Source organism: Oenanthe melanoleuca, chromosome 1A (genome assembly GCF_029582105.1).
Source record: "Oenanthe melanoleuca isolate GR-GAL-2019-014 chromosome 1A, OMel1.0, whole genome shotgun sequence".
NCBI lineage: Eukaryota > Metazoa > Chordata > Aves > Passeriformes > Muscicapidae > Oenanthe > Oenanthe melanoleuca.
In genome coordinates this window covers 48790387-48817829 of record NC_079334.1, presented here as the reverse complement: position 1 = coordinate 48817829, position 27443 = coordinate 48790387, and the positions used below count along the sequence as shown (strand labels likewise).

General features: G+C 39.5%; 1 protein-coding gene across 1 annotated transcript; it reads left to right on the top strand.

Annotated features, from left to right (window-relative positions):
* Positions 1-607: 607 nt before the first annotated feature.
* On the top strand, positions 608-27281 carry AASS (aminoadipate-semialdehyde synthase). Its single transcript, XM_056515455.1, has 24 exons — positions 608-689; positions 2388-2608; positions 3656-3832; positions 4481-4565; positions 5287-5354; positions 5468-5614; positions 6591-6669; positions 6766-6893; positions 7066-7214; positions 8389-8511; positions 8662-8773; positions 9300-9359; positions 9453-9520; positions 13172-13293; positions 15444-15573; positions 16407-16517; positions 17782-17890; positions 18244-18384; positions 20266-20433; positions 21773-21868; positions 23431-23546; positions 23726-23814; positions 24127-24303; positions 24745-27281. Exons 2-24 carry the CDS (start codon positions 2396-2398, stop codon positions 24861-24863), a joined length of 2787 nt encoding a protein of 928 aa, XP_056371430.1. The 5' UTR covers positions 608-689; positions 2388-2395; the 3' UTR covers positions 24864-27281.
* The last annotated feature ends 162 nt before the right edge of the window (positions 27282-27443 follow it).

Sequence of the window (27443 nt, the reverse complement as noted above, 5' to 3'; positions counted from 1 at the left end):
GCGGCCGGGATGTTTGTTTCCTGCCCAGTTCCCATAAACAATCCCGGGATCATTTCCTCGCAGCCCGGCCGTGGTAGCGGGGGCGGGGGCGGGCGCGGCGCTATTGCCGGCCAGGGAGGTGTCTCTGGAGGCCGGGGGGGTGTCTCTGGAGGCCGGGGGGGTGTCTACCTTGGCCGGGGAGGTGTCTCTCCGGCCGGGGAGGTGTCTCTGGAGGCCGGGGGGGTGTCTATGCCGGCCGGGGAGGTGTCTATGCCCTTGGCCGGGGGGGTGTCTCCCAGGCCAGGGAGGTGTCTCCCTTGGCCGGCCGGAGGGGTGTCTCTGCCGGCCGGAGGGGCGTCTCCCTTGGCCGGGGAGGTGTCTCCTTTGGCCGGCCGGAGGGGTGTCTCCCATGCCGGAGGGGTGTCTCCCTTGGCCGGGGAGGTGTCTCTCAGGCCGGGGTGGTGTCTCCCTTGGCCGGGGGGGTGTCTCCCTTGGCCGGCCGGAGGGGTGTCTCCCATGCCGGAGGGGTGTCTCCCTTGGCCGGGGAGGTGTCTCCCTTGGCCGGCCGGAGGGGTGTCTCCCATGCCGGAGGGGTGTCTCCCGCGGCCGGCTCGCGGTTGGCTGCGGCGCGGGGCGGCGGCGCCGCCGGACATCGGCCGGAGGAGGGGCCGGGGCCGCACGGCCGTGCCTGCGCTGCCCCGCTGCCCGAGGTAGGTCCGGCGCTGCCCGGCGCTCCGGGTGCCACGGGCGCTGCCCGCTGCCCTGCGCCCTCCCGCCGCCCGCTCACACCGCTTCTGCCCTGCCCGCCGCCCCCCTGCGCCTTTCTTTCCCTGCCGCTCTCCAGGGATTTTCCCCCTCCCGCGCGTCGCCCCTGCTGGCGGGAGGCCCCTGGCTGTGCTGCTGGGCGCTGCCTCAGCCCCGGCGATGCTCGGGGTGCGACCCGCTCCCGGCACCGGCGCCGTGCGGCCCCGCGGGCACTCGACGTGAGGGGGAGGCCGGGGAGGGTTCGCAGCTGCAGGCTTGGAATGCTGAAGTTAGTTTCACTTTTACAAGGGGATATGGATATCGCTGTGGCTGAGCCTGAGCACACACAGGGAGGCATGCAGACGAACTGCTGGCCTGCCAGAGGTCACCCGGCTGTTCGCTCCCGGTGCAGGGCCGTGCACTCCCGCTGGCAGGCGATTCTCTCCCTGTGCGAGCCCTCTATGTGAGGGAAATATGCTTCCTTGCAGGCTTGGGTATGAGGTGCAGTGTTTTAGTACAAACTGCTCTCGTTTTTATGTTTTTATGGTGTGACAAGGCTTCTTGTTTTTTGAGAGGGATCATTATGCTTCTTCAGAACCCTCTTAAGCATGCTGAAGTGTCACAAAATACCTCCAACTTCAGTACAGTAACCTTTGCTGGTGGACAAACGTAGCATGGTAGGAAGACCACACTTGCAGTTTTTGTATATGACTTTGATCTTTCCTTCAGTCCGTCCTTTGTGTGCTGGTCCCTCTGTTTAAACGGACCCTTGAAGTCTTTAGGTGTATAGAGATTTTACAAGTTTGAAGCATGAGGACAAACAGGATTTTCCAAGTGATTCAGATAGAGAGATTCACGTATTATCAGTTAAAATTGTGTTGGAAACGAAGTTCACATTTTTGAAGCCTATCTCTGAGATACACATCTTTTAATTGCACAAGTATCTGAAGGCCTTAGGCTCCTGGATACTTGATGCTGGACCTGGCAGTGTCCCTGCAGAAATAAGCAGTGGCATGTAGGCTTCCCTGGGAGTGAAGAGGATGAGATAGAAAATAAAGGGGTTTTCCTCTGCAGTGGGAATCTCTTCTAGTGAAGCTTTTCCATTTGCAGAAAATTCATATTAGGATGAAACCTGGTCACACATATGCAGACTGCTACTCAGTAGTTAAGGTCTTGACCTTATCTCCCATTTTTGGCATGTGTAAGCATTAGTTATGTAAAAATACTGCTTTTTCTGTCAACTGCCTGCCATACAGCCTGTGTTCTGCTTTCTTTCTGTGTGTTTGTTACTTCTGACTGAAATTGATGCAAGTTTTGATGGTCTTTGCAAATAAATATAATTGGAAAATTTAAGTTTCCAGAATTCTTTTTAAGCCTTGTAGTTAAAAATTAGCTGCATAGAACACATTAAAAGCCTTTCTTTAGTAATCAAAACTATTAAAATTGGAAATTCGTCTCTAAGGACACCTCATCAGACCGAGATGCAACAAAATTCACTGAAATTGAATTCATGTCTCACAAAAGTAGGGTGTAACTGGAGTATGAAGTATCTGATTTGTGTTTTACAGCAGATGCTAAAGGAGACCAGAACGTTTTTGCACAAACAATATCTGAATTGTACATGTACCTGTATTGTTTTATTACTTTGTCTTTGCTGCCATCAGGCTTTACCATGCTCCGAGCCTTTAGTCACACAAATGGTAGGTGTGTGTTCCACCACACTAAGTGCTGGCATCATCGTAAGTCTGTGCTGGCAATCAGGAGGGAAGATGTCAATGCCTGGGAAAGGAGAGCACCTCTAGCACCAAAGCATGTCAAGGAGTTGACAAAGATGGGATACAAGGTCCTGGTGCAGCCATCAAACCGGAGAGCCATCCATGAAAAGGTAAGGTCTCATTTAGAGGGATACAAGCAACATTAACCACTGTAAAGGAAAAATAATATTCAAAGGCTGTTCATGAGAAAACATACCAAACCCCCAGAAACATGGACATTTTGTTGCTAAATGAGGAGTCATGTGCTAGTGGAAAGGAAAAGGATTGGTTTGTTTAGCTTTTAATGTGATATTGGCACTTTGGTGGGTTTTTGGAGTTGTTTTTATTAATTTTGTCTCATCACTCTCCATAGAAGTTCTAGGTTCTCTTGAAGTAGAACCTTTAACATTGGTGTTTATGTCTTCTGTTTGTGAGAAGGCACGAACTCTAAAAAACCTTGTACTTTTTAAAAGAAGAAAGAGGAATCTGGGATTTCCACTCTTGCTTCAATCCTATTCCTCATGTGAAATAAGGAGTTTTTTTTCTTTAATGTTGTGAGCTTCAGGACAGAGAGCTTTTACAGTTTTTGTAGCAGCAGTAATACTCTGCTGAGAAAACAGATGAAACTTGAAACAGAAGTAGGGAATTAGTGACTACTTGCACATACCACCTTTCAATTAAGCCATGGTGCTTTTTTCAACAAAGCACAGATCATATTATGTAATAAACACATTTCCTTAGAAATCGCTCTTCAGCTTGGACTTGAGCTTATACAATTTTATAAAATCACATGTCATCAGTCTTCCTATTTTTGAATTTTTCATATTTATCTAAACTTATTTTCAAGTATTTGAACACCTTTCAAATAGTGTTCATTATTGCAATACTACAGGTTACTTTAAATTTAGTAAAATATCTTTTTTGTAGTCGTAAATTTAAGATTAAGTACTTTACGAACACATAATTATAATTTGGTCTCGTATAATAGGATAATAGCATGGGAATTCAATTTGATACTTGATACCTCTTTATCAAAAAATTTTATGAATGTATCACATGCAATAACTTGTTTCAGCTTGGTAGCTTTATTTATTTTTCCTCTGTTCTAGTTGCTAATATCCTGAGGTCCAAATAAGAAAAAACACAGAAAAATTTTCTTTGATTTTTCTCTTTCTTAGGAATACGTCAAAGCAGGTGCCATTATCCAAGAAGATATTTCTGAGGCTTCTCTGATAATAGGTGTGAAGAGACCTCCAGAGGACAAATTAATCCCTAAAAAGAACTATGCCTTCTTCTCACACACTATTAAAGCCCAAGAGGCAAACATGCCCCTTTTGGATGAGATTTTAAGACAGGTAAGTTATGTTATATTGAAGATCATTGTCAGTTAACATGGGGTGGACACTGGACTGAATGCTTAAGTGTGATCAAAAGCTTGCTTCCTGGTATGTTTACTTCCATCACATGTACTTGTAGATGGCTAACAAGGAGTTTTCAGTATCCTTTCCTGAAACTGGGTATTTCTTGCTCAGAGGATCTTGTGTTTGCAGTGTTACTCTCTTCATGTGCATAAGTTAGATAAGTTGTGAGCATGATGTGCTCAAGAGAGGCTCTTTCTTTCTGAGCATGGAGAGCTGTTGGAAAGTTACTAAGCTGGAGTACATCTTGGCCATTTCAGAGGAAGGCAGCCAGTTCATGCAGAAATGAGGAGCCTCCTGGCAGAAGATGTAAATGGGCACAGCTGGAGTGGCACATTGAGGAGCTCTGTGCAAAGAGGGCATGGGCAATGCAGAGACTCTTCCAAACAAGAATTCAGTGAAACTGTTATGTTTTTATTTTTATACTTAAATCTTGTTACGATATATTTGCCTTTCCTATATTAGCCATTAGACTCTATCACAAAGAATGACAAAGGCATGTGAAAAGATAGTTCCTGTGAGAGCAATGTGCCACAGACTGCATTCACTGAAAATTTTAATACTCAGTTTGCTGTGTATTTTCAGGAAATTCGACTGTTTGACTATGAAAAAATGGTTGATCATAAAGGAATGCGAGTTGTGGCCTTTGGAAAGTGGGCTGGTGTAGCAGGTATAGTGTATAAAGTAAAGGCAGGCTTGCATCAAATGACTTCCTATAATACTTCTGGTTGTCTGTGCTTCCTGAAAGTTGAGGCTTGCTGTGTGTTTTTAACTGCATTTTAAAATCTTGCTTTTAACAGCCTTTTTCCATTCTGGTTTGTGCCTCCTACTTTCATGAGACAACATGTCAAATAGTCATGTGGATTCCTGGCAAATCTAATATTTTATGCCATTGTCTTGAAGTCCTGTTTGTCCATTGAACTATCTGGAGCAGACTAAATATCAAGAGATCAACTGATTAGGCTTTTGATAAAAAAAAGGCTGCTGTCAATCCCAAGAGCTTGAACAACATCTGTTTGTCACTGCTATGCATTTAATCTGATTTTTATGTGGCATGGTTCTCATTTCTTTCTACTGAACTTCAACATTGTTTCTTCAGGAGACTCTTTTATTTCCTTCTTTGGAATCCGGTGACGTGGATACACCTCATAAAAGGATATTAAATGGTGCCTAAATGCATAATGGGTCAAGAACAAGTTTAAGGTCACAGACTGCTTTAAATTTCTCCTTCTCTGGTTTTATGTAGACTTTCTTTAGAAGTAAAGTATTAATATAAAAACATAGGAAAAATATCTGGGATGATATGAGGCTTCAGTCAGTCTCTGCAGTTTCTAACTGTGCATATTTGCAATTAAGACTGATGGTCCAATTTTCTTTTTTTTTAACAACAGGAATGATCAACATTCTGCATGGATTGGGTTTACGATTTTTAGCTCTGGGTCATCACACACCCTTCATGGTAAGAGTATGTGTGTATGTATTTTTCTTAAGCTAAATAACATTTTGGCATCTGCTAATTATTTGTATTTGAAAATGGAAAATATCTTGATGGTTCTGTGCCTTTGGTTTCAGCACATTGGGATGGCACATAACTACAGGAATAGCAGTCAGGCTGTACAGGCAGTACGGGATGCTGGGTATGAAATTTCACTGGGACTGATGCCAAAGTCAGTGGGGGCCTTAACATTTGTGTTCACGGGCACTGGTAATGTTTCTAAGGTAAGAATTGTCTTCAAGATGAAATGCTATATAATTGTTAATAGAAATTCTTGGTATTTGATTTCTATCAGGTTAAATGAGTTGATGGGTTCCTTTTTGTTTGCTTTGACTTCACATTTTCCTTTGACAGTAACAATTTTTAAGTACCATAAACTAAAATGTTTAATATGATATCATGCCTAACCAGGCTGACATGTTAAGTTCTTGTCAATGAACATGGATTAAATCTTGCTATTTCTCATTCTTTTCCAACCTGCATGATTTCTATCCCCCTCTCTCCCCACTGTTGACTCTGTGCTCACAAGGTAAATTAATCACTCCATTAAAGTTTGGGGAAAGAATTTTTTTTCCAACACCGGCTGAATTTTTATGCCTTGATATCAGTGACTTGGCTTACAAGTGCTTGATTGCAGGGCTGTTTTCTGTGACATAGGGAAAAGACCTCTGATTTTGGCAACAAAGATCAGTTAACAAGGCTCCAGCTATAAAGTGAAATCACTGCCTGCATAAATGTGTCCTTTCTAGCTAAAAGGATGTGTCTGAAAATCTTTTGGTTGTGATCACAGCTCATTGAGGAAGTAATTTTGTAGTTCCTAGCCTTTAGAACAGCCTGGTTAAGGAGGAGTGGCTTCAGGGATCTTTCCTAAAGAGAAACTGCTCCTCAGAGTGGCAGTAAAACCCTCTTGTGGTTGAGGTGAGGTCTCCCAGCTCAGCCATTAGAAATAAAAACCAGGCATTGGATTGTGGTTTAGGCATTCTGCAGTAGTGGGGAATGATGTAAATTCCTTGCACACAGTGGCCAGGCAGCTTAGTTTTGGGTAAGTAGGGGTATGTGTGAAACAGTGTGTACATCTCTGGAGATGTTCTCTGGCCGGGCTGTCAAATTGTGTGTGGCATTTTATATTTTTTTCCAAACACCAAATGAGCAGTGTTACATTACATTTATGGTATTCTAAATCTGACTTCATGATTTCAGGGTGCTCAGGAAATGTTCAGTGCTCTCCCATGTGAGTTTGTGGAACCTCATGAGTTAAAGGAGGTTTCCAGATCTGGAGGTATGCAGTGACAATTGTAAAACACTTAAAAAACACTGAAGCCCTTTTTGTCCAATTATAAGAGCTAATTTTTAATCTTTTTTTTTGTAACTTCAGACCTCAGGAAAGTCTATGGAACAGTATTAAGTCGTCACCATCATCTTGTAAGGAAACGTGATGGACAATATGATCCAGCAGACTATGATAAACATCCAGAAAATTACGTTTCTCGCTTTCACATTGATGTGAGCATCTCTTCCATTCTTTCATGAAAGATTTCCCACAGAATGTTTGTACTTACTACACTTTTGTGTATTTATCATTTGAGATAGCATTAACTTAAAATGCTAGATCAGGTGCTTTCAGCTTCTTAAAGTACTAGGTGAAGGCATCAGGCATCTGTAACTTTCTTTGCAGATTGCACCCTACACAACTTGTTTAATTAATGGCATATACTGGGAACAAAATACTCCTCGCTTGTTGAGTCGGCAGGACACTCAGAAGCTGCTGGTGCCAGTTAAATCTGCTGCTGGTGCAATGGATGGCTGTCCTGAATTACCACACAGGTAAGGCACTTATTTCATGTGCAACAATTTTGCAGCATGATAATTAACTTGTAATGTTAGGAAGTTTCACCACAGTATCTAGTAAATGATTCTGTTTATTTTACATTCTTCCTTTTGCATGTTTTACAGTTTGCCATTGATTTTGCTCTTGTTCTTTTGTGCTTTGCAGTCTTGTTTTCATGGTTTGGAGTTTTTGAAACGTCACAGTAAAAATGGTTAGCAGGAATAAGCTATCTTTCTGCAGAGGTAGTTCTGCCAATGATCTTCATACAGAATCCGATACAAACAAAAGAGTGATATTTGGGAATGTACCTGCTGGTAAAAGTTTCTATGCCTGAGTAGAGTTCTAGGGAAAATTCTTCCTACCCTGTCATTTGGCTTGATCAAGTTCAATAACTGTTCCTTAGCACCTCTTATTTCAGCGGCTGGTGGAAATGCTTCATAAGCCTGGATAATTTTAAGAATGGAATGTGAGGTGCAAATCAAGGGTCTCCTTTCAGTGGAGTTGGGAGCTACCCTTACTCTAATAGCCCTATCATAGATTTGGAGAGGACACAAAAATATATCCTGGTGAGGATCTTTGTCTCTTCTCTGCCAGCTCTTGACGCCTTTCTTTCTCTCACATGACAAAGAGTTGAAGAGTTAACATTCAGTGGAGCCAGAGGTTTTGCATTAGGCTAATGAATGCTGCACCTGCCCCTGCTGTCTGTGAACTGGTAGGAGGCAGCCACTTCTTTAGGCTTCTCTTTAGGATGAGTAGTTTTATACAGGACTGCGCAGGCACGGCTTGAGGGAATTGGTAGATGGAAAATGAATGGGAGTAGTTAGCAGCACATGGCATAGAGAGGAGAGATAATGGGTGGATGGATTCTGCCAGTCTTTCCATGAAATTGGATGCTGTTGATATGAATGCAAACCTGAGGACTACAATGGGGCCAAATTTCCATTATATTTTTGGATACTGTGGTTTGTGTTTTGTTGATATCTAAATTGGTTGAGATGAAAAAGGCTATAAGACCCATAGATCTTCTCACATTTTTTTTATTTCCTGTTCACTTGTGACCATTTATACATATATATATATATATATATATATATATATATATATATATGTGTTTCTTTTTAATGTGTATAATGCTCTATTCCACTGTCTTTTTTTTTTAAATTGCTTTAGACTTCTGGCCATTTGTGACATTTCAGCAGATACTGGAGGATCCATAGAATTTATGACTGAGTGTACAACAATTGACAAACCATTTTGTATGTATGATGCTGACCAGCATATTACTCATGACAGGTGGGAGAGCCCTTACTTTTTATTGTTTTCCATTGTGGCTTGTAGAGTGAAACATTACATTGAAAAAATCATGTGTTTATAACACTTATGAAAGGTGATACCTTTCGGGTACTAAGAAGTTATTTAGAAGAGCTGTTTTCTCTTTTTCAGTGTTGAAGGCTCAGGGATTCTGATGTGTTCCATTGACAATCTGCCAGCTCAGCTTCCTATAGAGGCAACAGAGTATTTTGGGGATATGCTTTTCCCTTATATTGAAGAGATGGTAAGATCTTATGTATCTGACAAGAAGGTAAAAGACTCAGAATTTGGTCTGCTTGGTTTTTGCTTTTCTGGTCTCCTCTATGCATTCAAAAGGAATCTGCTGTGGAACATAACTGACTTTGTACTTAAAAAAAAAAAGAAAAAAGCTTTTGAAGTCTTGAGGCAATCCTTTGAAAAGGAAACATGTGAATGAGACATGAGTGACCTGGATGTCTTAGAGATTTGTCAAGAACCCTTTCTGTTGGCAGAAAACAGGCTCTGGCAGGTAGTTCATTGCTTCTGGACCCTGCACAGATGTAAGCATCTGATTTTCTTGGGCATTCCATAATCCCTCACAGTCAGACTGCTGTTTGAATTCCTGTATTTTCCTAAAAGTCAAGTGATGTTGATTGCAGCCAGAAGTATTTTAAATGTACAAGGTATTGCTATTATTCCATGCATTTAAATTTTGCTTGTAATCTTAATGTTTTACTTTGAGAAATAGTTGGTAATAAAATGACCTTATTTGAAATAACCTATCTCCACAGCTATTATCAGAAGGCTCAGAACCTCTTGAAAAACAGAATTACTCACCTGTTGTTCGAGATGTAAGTTTTGCAATTTGGCACCCCTCTTGTCTTCCCCTGCTTTGAAACATACAGGCACATAAAGCCCTCAAAATCTGTTTCATATGTTTCCAGGCAGTGATTGCATCCAATGGCTCACTGACACCTAAGTATCAATATATCCAGAAACTGAGAGAGAGCAGGTAATGTAGGCTCTTAAAGTTTATTTGATTCAGGATTTAAAAAGCCACCCTGTCTGCATTCTGTCTCCCCTTTTACATTCACTTATTCTTGTGTCTTGGTGGAATAAATCTATATTGCACTGTGTCTAAATGTCTTCTAGGTTGATTATCTCTCTATTTCTTCATGCACATTGCCTAAATCATTAACACATGTTGTTAGTAACTTGTATTGAAGTTGAGAAAATGGTAATTTTTCCCTTTCTTGCACTATGAAAACTGTTTCACCAGAGGCAGAAAACAGCCACATGCTAGTTTCACTTTGTTACTCCTTGACCTTTTGAAATGGGTGTAACATAAAGTAATTTGAAAGGAATGGCTGAAAGCAAAAGGCTCTCGAATATTCCTTGAATCTAGTTACTTCTTGTATGGCTCAAGTGCTGTGCTGTGTTCTGTGACTGGATGTATTGAGGAGACTCTGAGATTCTGAGACTCTTTGTTATATTCATGCACCTACAGCTTCACCTACCACTTCATCTGCACCCTGTCACAGCAGTGACAGCCTAGAGTGAATTAAGCTAGCAAAAGTATAAATAACCTGCACATCCCTTCCATTCCCCTTGCCCCCTTACTATTAACAAACATCTGTAATTTACATATGAAAAATGTTAATTTCACAGTAAGTGGTTCATGTTCATGGTCAGTGACAGCTACACTGTAATTCTTGTCGAACTTTCAGTTGGTCTGGCCATAAGCACTGCATGCATTACGCACTAAAAGCAGTGTGTGTTGACTTCTGCATCTCAAACCTTTGCATCTCAATTTCCTTTGGGAACTTTGGGGCTTCTGGTTATGAACTTGTGCCTGATGAACTATAGGTGAATTTTCCACACTAAGTAATGTGCTATTTGCTTCTCAGAGGCTTCAGCTCATAGGGATTTTTGTTCTGTGCTCTTTGATAGATCCCCTCAAGAGCCTATCTCAGTAACAATTTTTTTTATTCCTTACACAGTGCAATGATCTGATATTTTTTTAGCTTTCTCCATAATCACTTGCATGGTCTTGTGTGAACTAGCATGAGAATCTGGAGTTTCATTTCCAAGAGTGTTTTTGTGGGTAGATTTTTAATATTTCTGCAGATCCATGTGCTGCATGTGATGTTCTTTTGTTCATTGGTGTTCACTTAGCTGTTAGAAAAACAGGTCCTGCTAACAATACCCTCTTTTATTTTGCCAGCTTCAGAGGTGATGCAAATGAAAGAAGGTGCTTACTGCTTAGGGTGTGATGGTTCAAACAGAGATGTGCTCTTGTCAGACCTTGTAGGAATTATGTGGCTTGTTTCCAGTCTAGGAAAGTATTACGCTATGTCCAGTTCAGTTTCTGAGGGTTGTATTTAGACTAATTGCTAATTCTCCTTCAAGTCTGTGACCATTTCAGACATAGGACTGCCAGATTGTATGAGCTGAACTGGCTTGGGTGCCAGTAGATTTATCAAACAAACTCATCTACATATTTGCACTCTTACTTGCTTCTTAACTCCTACTGGTTCCTCACCCACAGCTGCAAAGGCACATCACATTAACAATGTAGATATTATTTGTAACAGAATTATTTAAACTCATTTATAGAGAATAGGCATAACCTGGAGCTGTGTAGATTCTGTTTCCATGCTTAATGGGGCACTTGGCAGCTCATGTTTTTGCCTGTCCTAGAGTAAACATGCTGTGTTTGATTCAAGTGTGACTTCACTCTAGACACTAGAAAAGTTTCTGTAAATATGGCAAGTTGGACTGCAAAATCAGCTTGCTTTCATGTTAGAATTTCTCCTTCATCAACACTCCAAGCTACTTACCACTTCTGTTTCCTAAAATATGGAAAGGAATTCTTCTCTTCCTCTGCCGATAAGGGTACATACAGCTGTGGAAGGTGTTCTGATAGAAGGAGGAGGAGGAAATGGGCTTAGGATGGGCTTAGGAGACATTCTGTGAATGTATTAAATAATGTTTTAACTTTTTTTAAAAATCAAATCTGTAAAACTTTTATGAAGGTAAAAATTTACAGTAATCTGCAATAATAATTTAGATTAGAGAGTTGATACATTGGTATATACCATTCAGATTTAATTATCTGGAAAGAATGACTTTTTAAACAGACTCTAAAATAGGAGGAAAGGAGTATGGAACTTCTGAAATTTAGGAGAGTAATTAAAGCTTTACAGTTCTGATACAGTAGGCTGGAATGTACTTCAGACATATGCTATAGATGTATTTGGTATTAACTCTCTTCACTCAGAGTAGTCTTGCAATGGTATTGTTTGAGGCCTTGTGCCCCTAAATGTATTCAGATACTTCCTGCCATGCTTTAGGTTGGGCAGTATTGCTCTGTTTGTCTTGCTATTAGGTGTTGTTCTGGCAGGCTTCTACATCTATCATTGTTACAGCTGTTTTGGAAAAAACACAACCAGCATACTGACTTCCAGGAGAAAAAAACAAAAACATCTGAGCCAAGTATTATTTAGTAAACATATGGTTGGTCTTCTAAGGTCAGCAGGTTTCAGCAGAGTGGACATCAGGTGAAGGTCAGGATTCTTTCTGAGGCATAATCTGCAATGCTGATATAAGCTCTTAGTGGACAGAGGGGAAACTGAGGATCTTGCTTATATGCTTTTGAAGATTCCCATGAGACTGTATCTTTGAAATTCCTACCTATTTATTGAAATTTATTTTCAAGGTATGGGATAAGAAAAGCCAAACCTCAACATCTGTTAATTAGATTAAACAGTAGGGCATTGGACAGCTTTCTTCACAAATAAGGAGTGCTTCAAGAATTTTTTCTTTTGCTAAATAAATTTTATCTATGTAATCATATGTTAGACAGTTTCACAGTCCTGATTTTACAACTTAACACAAATTTAAACTAAAAGGAAGAAACTAATTATAAAGAACCAAAACGTGTTGATTTATGCATTTCTGAGAGCATATTTAAACAACTGCTGAGTGCATTATTCTGGTTGACAGAAAGAAATGCAAAATCTGATGTGAATACATTTTTTACTGAAAGTCAACAGATCTACTTAAATTTATTTATGGTAGTAGTAGTAGTTAGGTTGAAACACTGTGATGGTTTTCAAATCTGAGTCCTTGTCTGCAATGATGATTTCTTAGTTGGGTATTAACTTTTACTTGACTTTTATTAATTATTATGTTCCTATGATGGACTAATATAAACCTAGTATAATTTACACAAAATACACTTTCACCAGCATAATTTTGTGTCCTTTAACAGTTACCTCTGATGTAAAGTCAGCTAGGCAGAGCCTGGAGTCCCTTTCTAACAGCCTAACATGACATTGGTGACCCTCAAGTTCTCAGGTTACAGTAATTTGGCCATTGGGAAAAATACAACTGAGGAAAGTTTTGATGAGGAAATTGGAGGGGCAGTGGGAATGTTGATGGATTTGATCATGTTTATCCTAGAGGAAAGAAGCTAGAAGTTATGCAGCAGAAGAATGGAAGCAGTACTAGATAGTCCTGGATCAGATAGCTAGGAACTTAACTCGTGGTCTGAATAGAGCTCTTGGTTTGCAAACTTACTAAAAGATGCTTCTTTTGTTAACCTTGGCAGATCACAGTTTCCTTCTGTGTAATTTTTAATTTTGCCTGTAATACCTTCTAGGGAACAGGCTCAGTCACTGAAGATGAATTTTGAGAAGAGGGTTTTATTGCTTGGATCTGGATATGTTTCTGGCCCTGTGCTTGAATATCTCACTAGAGATTCCAAGATTGACATCACAGTTGGTATGTAAGAATTTGTTTTCATTTCAGTATTATGTCTTACTGAAGCATGTGGCAGAACCCTGTAAACAGTAATTTGATGGGGTTCTGAGAAGAGGTAAGGAAAATCTTTGTTATTATGCACAGCAGAAGAGGATTTTGTAGCTTTGTAAGCATTTTGAATTTATATAATTGATTTGAAAATGACATAGCCATGTTAAAAGTTAACTGTTTGCATGTTTTCCTGTAGGGAAAGTATTTTCTCTTCTAACCTGCTTAGGGCTTGGGATTAGTTTTGTAGATAGTCAGTCACTTTGTTGGTGTTTGGCTGTGTTTTCAGCCTCACACAAGAATATGAAAATGTTTTTATAGACATCTGTGTGAGTGAAGTATCTGCTTTTCTTATAATAAGCGTCATAGTGGTAAAACTTCAGACTTTCCCATGAGCACCAAATGCCTACTTGTCTATTCCTCTGTTTTGGTTTTATCTGTAGCTTATTTCAGGCTGGGCATCTCAGTAATCATTTTCTGTACCCTTAATGATTACTTTACCCTGATTCTGAGACTTCAGATTTAAAACTCAGGCTCTCTTGCCTTATTGCCTGAAAGCTACTTTTGCTGGGAAGTGGTTTTCCTTAAAACTTACAGTTTTATTGCTGTTGATGTTGTTACTGCTTTAAATACTTTTTTTCCTTCATGCTTTCATACTTTCATACTTTGCTGGTTTTGCTACACTTCATGTTCATAACCATAATACTTTTAACCCCTGGAAAAGATTTGCTAGGAAAAAGAGGGGAAATCTAGAAAAGCTGCACCCTTCTTATGAGCACTTGCCTGAGGTGGTGAAGAGGGAAGGATTACAGCAATGTGCAGTGCCCATCCCCTTATTGCTGCAGAGGTTGCATCTACTCCCTTCAGTGCAGTAGCAGGAAGGGAAACCAGGTGAACTGGAAGATCTGTTTTGCCAGGCACTGAACAAACAAAGCCTCTTATCTGGGTAGCTTAAAAACATGCAGTTTCTACAGCACACACACAAATAGCATGGAAGGAAAGAGACACAAAGGTATTACTTGCTTAATATTTGACAGCAGGCAAGTAGCTGCAGAAAACACAAAATCCACATCACAGTGCCATGTTTGGTTTCCTACTTTTAGGCTACACCACTTTAAATCCAGATGATGAAACCTTTAATTGGGAAACCTTCATGTAATCAACTTTTTTTAGTTTGAATTTGTAGATGATTTTGCCTAGCTCTTTTCCCTCAGCACAATTTGATTTGTAGGGTATAGAGCATCACCTTCTGGTAATGTTTATTTCCTACTTACTGTGAAAAGGCCATAAAGAAATAAGGCCCTAACTTTGTGGTACAGAAGCTTTTAATTCTCCATAAGATTGTGTTCTGCCTGCTGTCTTCTTTCATCATTTCTTTTCCTGCCTGTGCTCTCTGGGTTGTGCTGGCAGCATGGTGAGCTGGGAAAGGAAATTAGTCAGATGTAGCAAATACTGGTTATGTTACTGTGGTTCTCTTTTTCAGTTCTGCTTTCCTTACAATGGTAAGTACTGATGCCTTTTAATTTCCCAGAAGCCTGTGCCCCAAGTGCTGTCTTCTTTGGCCATTCCTGGGATGATCTGGGATGGGGAACCAGTCAGAGGTGGCAAATACTGGTGGTGTTATTGTGGATCTCTTTCAGTTCTGCTTTCTTGATAATGGTGATTAAGTGAAGGCAGGCAGAGACTGGGTTTATCCCATGGTATTTGGGGCTGGGAGGACTAAGCCATGCATAGATATTAAAAGTAGTCAGTTTGAACCTTTTACTCACTTGACCTCAGCTAAGGCTTAATGTTTCTGTCTTTGTCATGTTAAAAATGGTGATTGATATTAATTAGTTTTTGCTTTAAGCTGTTAAGCAGTTCTTGATTGCAAATAGGAATTCTGCTAAAGTGTATTGAAAGAGTTTAGAAATATTTCTTTTTAAACATTTGGGATGAGGGATCAGGTAAGTTTTTTCTGAACACATTTGTTTATTAAATGCTTGATTTTTCTTCAGCTATTAGTGAAGGAACACATGCATGCAACTGTTTCTCTTTGGGAACTATGGCACAATTATACATGGGTGTGCTTTGGACTTGGCTTCATCTCTAGGTAACAGTTTATTGTTTTACTTTTAAAACAGTATCTGTCATGAAGGAGCAACTTGAGCAATTGACAAAGAAGTACAGAAATGTTACTCCAGTTCATATGGATGTCCTTATGCATGAGGAACAGCTGTCCTCTTTGGTGAAAAAACACGACCTTGTGATCAGGTCAGATTTCTGTGTAAAATGTGATAGGCTCAGCCCTAAGTCATGCTGCTTCTTTCTCCTTGTTGATTGACCTGAATCAATACAAATTTTTTTTTAATGTCCAAGATGTGAGGTCATATTTGTGTATATAATTAGTTGTAACTAGCTGCTGCCTTCTCATATAGGGGGGCATCACAACTTTAAAAGGGATTTTGATTTCTTCAGAAGTGTTCACAGTTAGGTGGACTTCCTTGTTAATGTGAAGGGCCGGTTGCATCTACAAGCTTTTGTGTACCTGGGATCAAATTTTCACATTCATAAGAGGAGGCAAAATTCTGGCATCTTGGTAATTTCTTCTGAATATCCCATTAAGAAAGAAGTCATTCTAGATATTGATACAGGGAAGGAACTTCATAGTCTGTTTTGTTTCTTTTGCCATGGATGTCATGAACATTACTTCTGTTCCATGTAGAGTGTGCTTTTCACAAAGTAGTTCACCAAGGTCTTTGTAATGCAAGCTTATTCAAGCATCTTCTAAACCTGCAGCATACTTGTTTAGAAGATATCTTTGGAAAGAGGTCAGTGGTTTGTGGTTTACAGAGAAATGTGACAGATGATGTTGTCTCAAGAATGACTCCCACATTGTTCAATGCCCTGTTGAGTGCATACAGCAATGCTGTCCTGATAGAGTAGTGTTTCATTTCACTTGCTCAGGGCAAGGCAGGTATGACTGTTTTTTTGAACTATTACTTGAGCTCTTTTGTAGGCTTTAAAAAAACATTTGAGTGTCTTTCCAGTGACAGGATAAGTAACTGGTGGAATTTTGATGTTGCATGATTCTCCTTCTTTTGTAGTTTGCTGCCTTATTCAGCACATCCGTTTGTTGCTAAGAAATGTATTGACAACAAAGTGAACATGGTAACAGCCAGCTATTTAACACCAGCCATGAAAGAACTTCAGGAGAGGTAGGTGTGAAAGTAGCATCTCCCTGGTGTTGCTTCCTTCTTTAGTATGTTATCTGAATATTTTGCAGTCTGTTACACCTGCAACACTTATTGTGAATTACTGCTTTCTGAATTCTTTTCTGCTTCTCTTTGTTACAGAGGACCAAGTAACTTTCCCAAAGGTGCATGTTGCAGGGTGGAACAATGAGTGCATACCCCAATCTAGTTAGACTAATGCTCTGAATAATTGAATGTATTTTTCTGCCTGCATCATCCTATTTCATTTGCCTTTTCCTCTTCCCTCAGACCTATTAAGATGTTTGAGCTGGGCTGATATTCAAGCTGAGTAGCTGTGCTGTCATATTTTACCAGCAAGTTTGTTTGTCATCCTTTGCCTTCCCTCAATAAAAACTCATTCTTGGCTTACTGTACCTACAGTAATCTTTTCCTTCATGCTCTTCTTTTGGATATGGCCACTGTATAATTTTCAAATTGGTGACTACTCTAACTATTCTAGTGTTTCTGTTGTCCTGTTTACTATATGCTTGGAAGTTGTTTTGTGCATGGAGCTTCATGTAGGTGCTCCTCTGAGTCACAGTACTGGAAAATCTGAAGTGCATTCAAGTGAAGAATTGTACATGCTGTGTCTTTACAAAAGATAAAACAGAAAAGGCTAGACTAGTAAAGAATCAGTGTTGGAGAAAGTGAGGGATATTTAGGGGCCTCTCGTACTATTGTTATTGAGAATATAGCAGCTCTCAGGAAAAAAAAAATTAGAAAGGGCACTTCTCATTTGTCAAAAGACAAATTGATTTTGAAAATAAAATAAATCCTCAGTTCGTGGTGATAAGTGAACTCCTCTGGGACTGTAAGCAGCTTTAGGAAAAAAGAAAAACAAATACTTGTAATTTTGGAAAGCAGGCCTTTTACTCTCTCTTGTATGAGCTCTTTAGGATAATTATGACTAGTTCTGTGCTGCCCTCTGCATTACTACCTTCCTGCATTATAGCAGGAGATTGTGGGATATGGAGTAGCTGGTAGAAATTGCTTTTTCCACCAGCACCTAGGTGCAGAGAAGTAAGAGAAAAAACGGTTAGAAGGCTCTTAAATGGTTGTCACTTTTCAGGGTTTAATGTCTGCTTTTGTTTGCTTGTTCTCACAAACTGCAGACAGACCCCAGAATTTACTGTGTTGGGGAAGGTTCACTGTGCAGATTGGACAGATTTACAGAATAAAAGGCCAGTAACTGAATATTCTGATGGCTCTCTATTTCTATTATTTTTAGTGTAGAAGCTGCTGGTATTACAGTTGTCAGTGAAATGGGCTTGGATCCTGGTCTTGATCACATGTTGGCAATGGAATGTATTGACAAGGCTAAAGAAGTTGGTGCTACGGTAAGGTTAGCTTAGTTCTGCCAAGATTATATTAGTAAAGTTGCTCTTTTTGAGCATGTCACTGATGTGTAACAGACTCTGGAAGTTTTAGTTTTTCTGATGCTTTGAATTTCATAGCTAGTAATTGACTTGGCAAGACCATGAGCTAAGATGGCCTTGCCCCATTGTATTCCCCTCCTTTACAGCCAGTGCCTGCAGTTTTCCCCTCCCCACTGTAGATCCTTCTGATCTGGGCCATTTGGGAGATGACACAAACAGAAATGTTAAGAACTGATGGGGATTCTGCAGGGTAGGTGTCTATGCATCCTGATCTGTCTCTTCTCTGTTTCTTTCCTGTGGGTTAAATCTGACAGGTTATATCGTACACTTCTTTCTGCGGTGGCCTACCAGCTCCAGAGCACTCTGATAATCCTCTGAGGTACAAGTTCAGCTGGAGTCCACAAGGAGTGTTGCTGAATACAGTTCAGTCGGCTACGTATTTAAAAGATGGAGAGGTGAAGTAATGGGAAAATTTTCATTTAAAACCAGACAAAAACCGTGGTATTTGGCTAAGGAAGGAGTTGGGACTTGTAAGATGCTGTGTTTACTTTCAAGCCGGTGGTAGTCAGTTGCCTCAGCCAGTTGCCTAAGCCAGTTGCATACATCACTTAGTCCTATGTTTGGAGCATGATGATACCTAGCTGCTGCCAGCCTTATTCTTACTTACTATGTGGAAACTGATTGCCAGGAAGGAATTTGTTCTAAAGACTAAAGCACTGGATTGGAGTTGATTTTTCTGGGTTCAACTTCCATTCCTGTTGGGTGTTGCTTCTGCTACTTAATTGCCCTGTCTTTGGCCCTGTGAAACAAAGGTGAGAATGCTTTTCTATCTAGTTGTGTTCATAAATCAAACAGCTTCATTTTGTACTTTTACAATGCATGGTAGAACTCTTGATTCCTTTTTCTTTTGGTGTAATGTGTAATACCAATAACCCACTGAGTGGGTTTTGTGAAATGCTTTTTGGTCTATTTTATAGAAGCTCTGTTTTGCTGTTTGTGCAGGAATCATTAGACTTAACCTCACAAATGTCACTGCTTCTGTTTTATGTAAACATTGTAATTGATTTGTGCAAAGATATTGCAAGCCATTATCACATTTCTGTTTTCCAGCTCTATTTCCACTGTCACTTACTCATTGTCACTTACAGAGTAGTTCCTGCAATTGTCAAGGTGACTGCCTTGCATAACCACTGTAAAGTTTAGCTAATTGCCTGAAACTCTTTGATCTGCAAAACTTAGAAATCTTTTGAAATGTAATCTTTTATGTTTTATGACATTTTGGTGCTCTACTGTTCTGAAAGGAGAAATTCAGGGGTTGTACATTGGATCATTGTTTAAAAAGCAATGAATTATAAGTTTCAAATGAAAAGGGTTCTTGGAAAATGTTAAAATATTTCTAATTTAATTCTGATCTGGTTCACCCATTGCTAGGAAAAATTAGATCATGCATATGAATGTGTCATTATGAGAGCACTAGATGAGGTTGTTAATAAATTCTACAGTTTTTCCTCTTTGCCACTAAATACTTGTCTTTGACCATTGTGTAGGATTCTTTCACACGCCTGTCTTGCTTGGCAAACACAACAAGATCTTTTGGCATTGCTGCAGGCTTCACTACTTTAGTATTTCTTCTAAAAGTAAACCTTGTCCCTTTGCTCAGAAGTCAGAAAATGAGTTTGTATTGATGCTGCATAGCAGATCTGGGCTTTACCTGCTTGAAGGAAACAGGGTTCAAGGCTGTGGTTGGGAGTGGTAAGAGAACTAGTCACCCATTTTTTTTTTGTTTTCCTTCCATGGTGCTTCAAGTAAAGATATACATGGACAGTAATTTTATATCAATGTGGTATCACTTGATTTTAATCCTTAAAAGAAAAAAAGGAACAAACATCCATCATTCTGTTTATATTTGCCTTCTCTCCCATTTAAAAAGCACTAAACAAAACCTAAACTAAACAATAAATTCTTTGACCAAAAAGCAGGGAGCTCATGGGTAAAATCTCCCATCGCACTGGTGCAGTTGCTCCAGAATGACATTAATGTAAAGTGAAATGGGAACCTGCTGTTTTAGTGCAAGTGCAGCAGGAATTCACTGTGTGTGTGAGAAGAACATGGCTTGTTTTAGCCCTTTTGATTAGTAATGGCTGACACATTGCATGCTCTTCCTGCACCAGATTAAATGGCTTGGGCAACTGCTTTATTTAGATCGGGCCTTTGTTTGCACTTGGAGCACCAAACATGTTTTTCCTGTTTTTGAGCATACTTTACCTTTTCTGTTCTAAAATAAATTGAATACGACTGCACCAAAATAATATTTGCTGTTCTTTCACAAACTTTAGATTGTCAATATTCCACCTGGAGGAGCATTACTGGATTCTGTTACTCCAATGGATTTTTTCCCAGGATTAAACCTTGAAGGTTTTCCTAACAGAGACAGTACAAAATATGCTGAACCATACGGTATTCAGACAGCTCGCACTTTACTGAGAGGCACCTTAAGATACAAAGTAAGTTGTTGGTGTTATTAGCTATTATTGTTTTCCTCAAGAGATGAATGTTGTATACAAGAAAACCATGTGTTTAAAACTAAGCCTTTTGTAGGCCTGCACTTGCTACTTATGAGCTCCCCATTATCCCAGCTGAGAGACAACTGAAAGCAGTTATCTGATTTTTTAATGTAGTTTTCCATGCTGTATTTAACAGATATTTGTTGCAAAATAGAAAAATAATTTAATTTGTTTTAGACAGTTGATCAGTTGTCTTGCATAGTCTGTTTCCTCTTTTTATTCTGGCTCTGTATCTATGTCAGATCAATAGAAGATTTAAAAAAATTAAATAATTCTGTTTTCTTATATTCCCATGAAAAACATAATGTAAAAATCTTATGGAAAATTAACATTTTTAATCAGTCTGAGAAAGTTTTTTCAGGACAGAAGTTAGTGTTGGCCCTTTGCACATGCTGCTGTGCTGCAGAGCAGAAACCAATCTGTTCACTGAGGAGACAGTCATCTCCTAAAAGTGCCTTTTAGATAAGTTTAGATAGCTAATGGAGTCAGTTTAAAAAGAGGTGTCACACAGAAGGATCTCACTGCAAGGCCATCTGAGCTGATAACCTAATGCTCGGTGGAAGTGACTCCTAATTTATTTAGTTTTCTTGCAGAGTGCTTTATTTCCTCCATTCTGCTTTTTTAATGTTTCTAGTCACTTGCATGTAAGTATCCTCCGGTATCCAGCAACTACCTGTGTGGGAATGTTAATGGGATACAAACAAAATTAAGTAGAAATCAGTTGAAACTTCTTTTATTGTGCATCCTAATGCAACCTTCGCAGTTCCTTTCAAACCATTCTAACCATTCTGTTCTAGTAGTAGAATGGAAGATGAGAAATAAGCACACAGGATTCTTACCTTTAAAAGCATCCTATGTGATGTCCACACAATCCCAGTGGTGTGAAACTGGGTGAGCAGAGTTCTGCTTTGTTCTCTGTGTGTTCAGTAGTTTCTTTACGGGCCAGCTGGCTGATACAGCCCCATAGTGATGGTCTGGGATTTCAACTAGTGCTGGCCAGCTGAGCCCTTTGATTTCAGCAAATGGTACTTGCCATGGAAGTATTGATGACAGAATAAGCCATTAAAAGAGATATTGAAAAGTGGGGAAAGGGTGGAGAGGGGCTGGAGAAGACACTGCACTTGGCAGTAACCTCACTGGCATCACGTTATTGTGACTAACTTCCCGAGAGAATAATGCTTAACTGCCATGGTTATGTCTATCACTGCATTTAAACCAAGGAGAAATACCTCAGTTTCAAGCAATTAATACATTTAATGGCGTTATTCTTTTATTTCAGGGATTCTCCAGAACTATGGGGGGCTTTGTAAAACTAGGATTAATTAACCCAGATCCTTATCCTTTGCTAAGCTCAAGTGCGCCACCTCTAACCTGGGTGAGTTACTCTGCTTACTCTGCCTTCTTTCCTCTGTTTTATTGATGGTTTTCTTATTGCTAGACTTGGGTGTACTTAGCAATCAGAATATTGTATTGCATCCCAATCTTTGATTTTTTTCCCTGGAAATTAGGAAGACTTTCTTCAGTAGGAATGAAATAAGATGCTGGAACAGGTTCCCTGATAGCTTCTGGAGTGTCTGACATTGGAGACTTTCAGGCCTCAGCTGGACAAAGCCATGGCTGTATTTTTATGAGTTGTCTTATGTTTTTTTGTTTGTTATAGTCTAGTCCTCAGTGCTCTGAGTTTGCAGTGTCCATATTGTTACTGGTTCATGATCTTCAGTGTAAAAGTATTTTTAGGGCATCAAGAAGCAGGAGATTGTGTATAAAGGAGTGTATTATCTTTTTTTTTTTTCCTACTGAAATTCTGTACAAGCATTTTTATTGGTCTTCTGTTATGCCTTACTGCATCTTTATCTCCAAGCCAAGACATGACTCTGATGTGCTGCTTTTACATTTGACAGTCAACATTTTTGTTGTCTGTGTGGACAAACAGGGTATTTCATATTTCAGTATGGGGTGAAGAGAGTTGAAGAATGTCTTGAGTGTTCTCAGAACCAAGAAAGCAGAAGGTGAAGAGGCCACAGTCTAGCTTGTCTCTGACTAATATATATATAGTGTTGGGAAGATGAGCAAACTCCAGGAGTTTTTGGGTGGCCAAATGGGAATTACCTTTTTTTATTATTGAGGTTATTTTTGTCCACTTTCAATTGAGTTGCTCTTTTCAAATTTTCTTTGTAAAGATGACTGTAATTTCCAGTTCTTCTAGCCAATGAATAAGTATACAGTGTTATGTAATCTATAGCTATAAACTCATTATTTTCATTGCAAACATGTTTTTAGTGATGTTTTTCAATCTTGGTACTTTCCCTATATCTACTTTGCCAGGGAAGCAGACTAACATGAGCTTGTAGACTCTGAAGTTCTTGCTTATTTCATACCTTGCTCATAGTTCTTTTTATTATCCACCTTGCTGTGAATGAAGCAAGCAATAATTAGCATTTAGGTGGCACAAAATGGGCTTCAGATATGCACAAGTATAATGAGAAATCTCTTTGGTAATACAGGATTGCCAGAGCCTTATTCATCTTGTTGGTCTGTTTCCTTCCTTTTGAAAGGGACATTTCTAGACCAACTGAAAGATATCCCATCTCTTAAGTTTTCACTCTGTCAGTCTCCAGGTGGCTACTCTTTCATCCTAATATTCTACTAGTGTTCCTTATTTCTTTGCTGCCAGAGGAAGGGATAAAACTAAAATGTAGGGGGAAGCAGCTGAGGAGTGGGGTACAAAGTCTTTTAGGGAAAAATAATCCCTATTTTCACTTGCTGTGATTAAAATTCTCAAACTTTCTCACTTTCCCTCTACACATAAGCTGTCTTCTCAGGAGTCCTGGATTTTTTACTGATTTTAGTGGAGTAGTTGGTTCTCAAAACCTTGACTGAGATGGAGTGGAAATAGATAAGGTCAGGCCTTCATGAACCTTTTTTGTTTTCAAACAGAAAGAGCTCATGTGCAAACTGGTTGGAATAAAGTCACCTGCTGAGCACCATGTTCTTAAAGAAGCTGTATTTAGCAAACTGGAGAAGGACAAAAATCAGCTGGAAGCAGTGGAATGGTAAAATAGTCCAATGATTTTTGAAAGTTTAAAAATAAAAAAAAAATAAATGATTGCAATTCTAGCCATTTTGGTTCATGCTGAGAATATTAAACTGGCATGCTGAACAACTGGAAATTAAAAAACAGATGGAGCTGCTGATGGGCAATGATGTAAGACTTCCTCATTTTTTCTGCCAGGTTAGGTTTATTGGGAGATGAACTGGTTCCAGCTGCAGATTCCATTGTAGGAGCTCTTGCAAAGCACATGGAGATGAAGCTGCCCTTTGGTATGTGAGAAATTATTTTTCATTTATTTGAATGGAACAAGGCAATATCCTTTATAAACCTTAATTTGATTAGTTTGATCACCTTCATTAATAAACCTTCATGGTAGGTTTTTTAACGTACTGTGATGTTCCCTACTTCCCCAATTTATCCCTTCTGTATCATGCTTTTAGTTTGATCTTAGTATTCTATCCTCCTTAATAGTCCTTACCTTCAGTCACTTGCCTGATACGTGTAGTGCCTGGCTCTTCAGGAACCTCATCTTGATGTGGCTGAAATACAAGTAATGAATAGTTTGTGTGCTTTTCTCTTAGGCACTGGAGAGAGAGATATGATTGTTATGAGAAGTGAAATAGGTCTCAGGCATCCTTCTGGCCATTTGGAAGACAAGTTTATTGATCTGGTTGTCTATGGGGATAACAAAGGATATTCTGCAATGGCTAAAACAGTAGGATACCCCGCAGCTATTGCTGCTAAAATGGTTCTAGATGGTAAGTGGCTATTCCAACTTCAGTAACAGTATTGCAACAATCTGTATCTTCCTCCCTGTGGGAAGTAAATATATAGTATTTTTTAAGTATATTTATGTGTATTTTTAAAAATTTGTCAGATTCTTCATGTCTTCTTTGTAGGAATTTTTAATCTGCATGTTTGGATGTTCCGTGACAACTCTTAATTTACTGCTTAATCCACAAAGATTTTAAAATCATTTAATATTAAGTGTTACACTAGTGTAGAGAACTTTGAGCATGATGAATCATAATTGATTATGCCACGGGTCTGAATGACTCAGCAGTTCCCTGCACCTCAGTCTGGTTCTGTTCAGCACAGTAACCCCCGCCTTGCCCACAAAACCACTGTGCAGCTACCAAAGCCTTTTTAAATAAACCCAGTAGAGCACTAACACTGTTTTTTTAATGCCTTTATTTCAGGTGAAATAACTGCCAAAGGCATGGTCATACCTTTGACAAAGAATGTTTACGGGCCAATACTTGAACGTGTTCGGGCAGAAGGCATTATGTACAGTACTCGCAGCGTTATCAAACAGTAACTGAAAGCACTGGGTTCAATCAGGTTTTGCCTTTTTTTTGGTTCCCCATCTCCCCTTTTAGAATCCCAGTTTGGACCAGCTAAAGGTAGCACCTGCCATTTCATACACAAATGTTGCCTCCATAAAACCTGTCACCAGCCTTGATGTAGAAACTGTAGATACTCACAGATTGTGATATTTTCCTCTTAAAATTGTTAAACTTTCATCATGTTTAAGCATCAATCAGATATTTCCTTATATATTTTCTAAAATGTATCAGAAGGGTGTTTTTTTTGTTATTAGAGTTTAAGTGTATAGGGTTATTATTGTGATAAATTTAAGCCAAAAGAAAAACCTATCAGTGGGTTATTTTGTGGTGGAAAAATCTGGGTAATGAATTCCATTGATGAAGTTTGACCGTTCATGTGTTAAAAATAATTTTTCAGAAAAATGGAAATGAACATGATACTTAAAATTTAAGTCTGGTTATTGCTTTCACTTTAGCAGTATTCATTAATGTTTTCACAATAGAAATATGCAAAAAAAAGTTTAGAAATTCTGCACTACTAGCAAATAAGATCCTGTTGAATCTTGAATATGTTCAGTTCTTATATATTTGAAACCTAGAGAAACCTAGATCTTAATATTTTTAATCACTTTATAATGAATGTAAATTTAAATTAATTGGAGGAGGGATGAAAATCAAAGCAAGCTTCCCCCATACCCTTTCTTGTTACAGAGTGGAAGCTGGTTGCAATATATTGAAATACCTGCTGTTACGTGTTGCCTTGTGCTGTGGAGAGAGCACATTAACATTTAGCTCTGCAGCTAGGAAGGGCAATCTGAAATTCACAGTGCTTAGAAGATGCTCCAAACGATGTGTTTTCTCTTCCCACTGACACTGCGTGCCTCATCCATGTTAAGTACTGTTACAAAGGGAATACCTTGTGTAGTATATGCAGCTTTGAAATGCACTAGTTTTAGAGGTTTAAATTGCCACTTTTTGAGTTATCTTCTGTCCTTCTGCTATCACAGTTTTGAAGCATTCATTTGGGAACCTGTGCCTACTACTCACTACAGTGCCACTTTAGACTGATGGAGTTTGGCAGTGTACCAGCTCATTTACTGCTGAGTGCTGTGCTGTCAGATGTGTTGGCCCTGCTCTAGCTGCAGTTTAGCCACATCAGTCCAGAACTGAATTTTAGCCCAAGTGCAGCTTCTCTGTAACACAGCACCAATTACCTCCTTTCATTTCATGGCTGCTTCTCTGGCTTTTGCTTAGGGATTTCTATACCACCTTGCAAGTCTAAGCATGGCTTAGACTTCACCAGTAAGGTCTGTGAGGTGTAATACTGTGGGCAGGTTGTATTTGCACTGGTACCTGTGCACCTGCCTAGAGCTTCCCTTTTCTAAAGCTGAATTCTGATGCAGGAAGCTGCCTGCTTTCAGCTTTGCTCACAAATGCACTTTGCTGATAAACGCACAGCCTTTTCCTTCCTGAGAACCAGTGCTGTAATCACAGTTCAAGAGGCTGGAATTCCAGGTATTGTTTTGCATGGTAGGAAAAGCAGCCATAACAACATTTCAGATTTTGATCTCCAGGTTTTGCTACTCATGATTTTGATTTTCTTTGTGCAGATGCAATGAAGTAGAAATTGCTAGAGAGTTAGGTGAAAGGAGCCAAAGGGAGAAGGGAGAATAAAGGGCAAAGTGTTACTGTGAAAGAAAATGATTCTTTATACTGAACCAATGCTTTTGTAATGTAATCTCAAGTTTGGATTCTGTTACAATTCTGTGCATATATCACATAATATCCTGTCTACAAAAAGTTGTTTTGCTTCCCACTTACCTCACAGGCTGTTGGTCTGTTGTCTCTGGTAGATGCAGCTGGGGTAAGGATGGAGCCTGCAATGAATGTTCTGCTCTCTGCTTCCCTTCTCCTTCTCCAGGTAGATTAATGGCCCACAGCTAAGGGTTACAGTTATACTTGTATCTGCTGGTCCCTTCCAGTCCAGTGCTTGGTAGGACCAGGATTTTACTTGAGAATTCTCTGTTCCCTCCCTTAGCCCACAAATACACAACCATAGAGTTATTCCTCTGTATATATGCATGCACTGTACTTGCTTTTCTGCCTTGGAAATGCAGTATGGGATGAAAATCAGCATTTTTACAAGTATCTTAATATTTTTGGAGCACTAAAGAATGAGCACTGCAGTGTTTTCATCAAGAAACAATGCTACTATTTTTGAAACCTTTTATATTGGAATATATTTCTAATTCCCAGTGCAATGCTGCATTGTTTTCTATGTTTAGACTTAAATGATTTTTTTGCTTATCTTTTTGTATGGAGATTATACTTCTCAGTTCCTTTTGCATATTACTGGAAAGATAATTGTATCTTATATATGAGATTGCTTGAAAAATAAATCTGAAATCCTCTGTTTTGTTGTCATGTCATCTTTACAGTCTAACAATAAGATGTGCCTGAATGAGATTTTGCTTTTCACATCGATGGTTGTATGGAAAGGATGCCTACACATGGACTTTTCTATGTGCATGAAATACCTCTGCATACTTCCTGCTAGACTCACAGGAGAAGAG

What these genes read in the sequence shown, in the direction of transcription:
- AASS (XM_056515455.1), top strand. Translation starts at nt 2,396, where the DNA reads ATGCTCCGAGCCTTTAGTCACACAAATGGTAGGTGTGTGTTCCACCAC. An exon ending in CAGCATATTACTCATGACAG is followed by an intron (nt 8,512 to 8,661) that starts GTGGGAGAGCCC and finishes TCTCTTTTTCAG; the next exon opens with TGTTGAAGGCTCAGGGATTC. An exon ending in CGTATTTAAAAGATGGAGAG is followed by an intron (nt 18,385 to 20,265) that starts GTGAAGTAATGG and finishes CACAAACTTTAG; the next exon opens with ATTGTCAATATTCCACCTGG.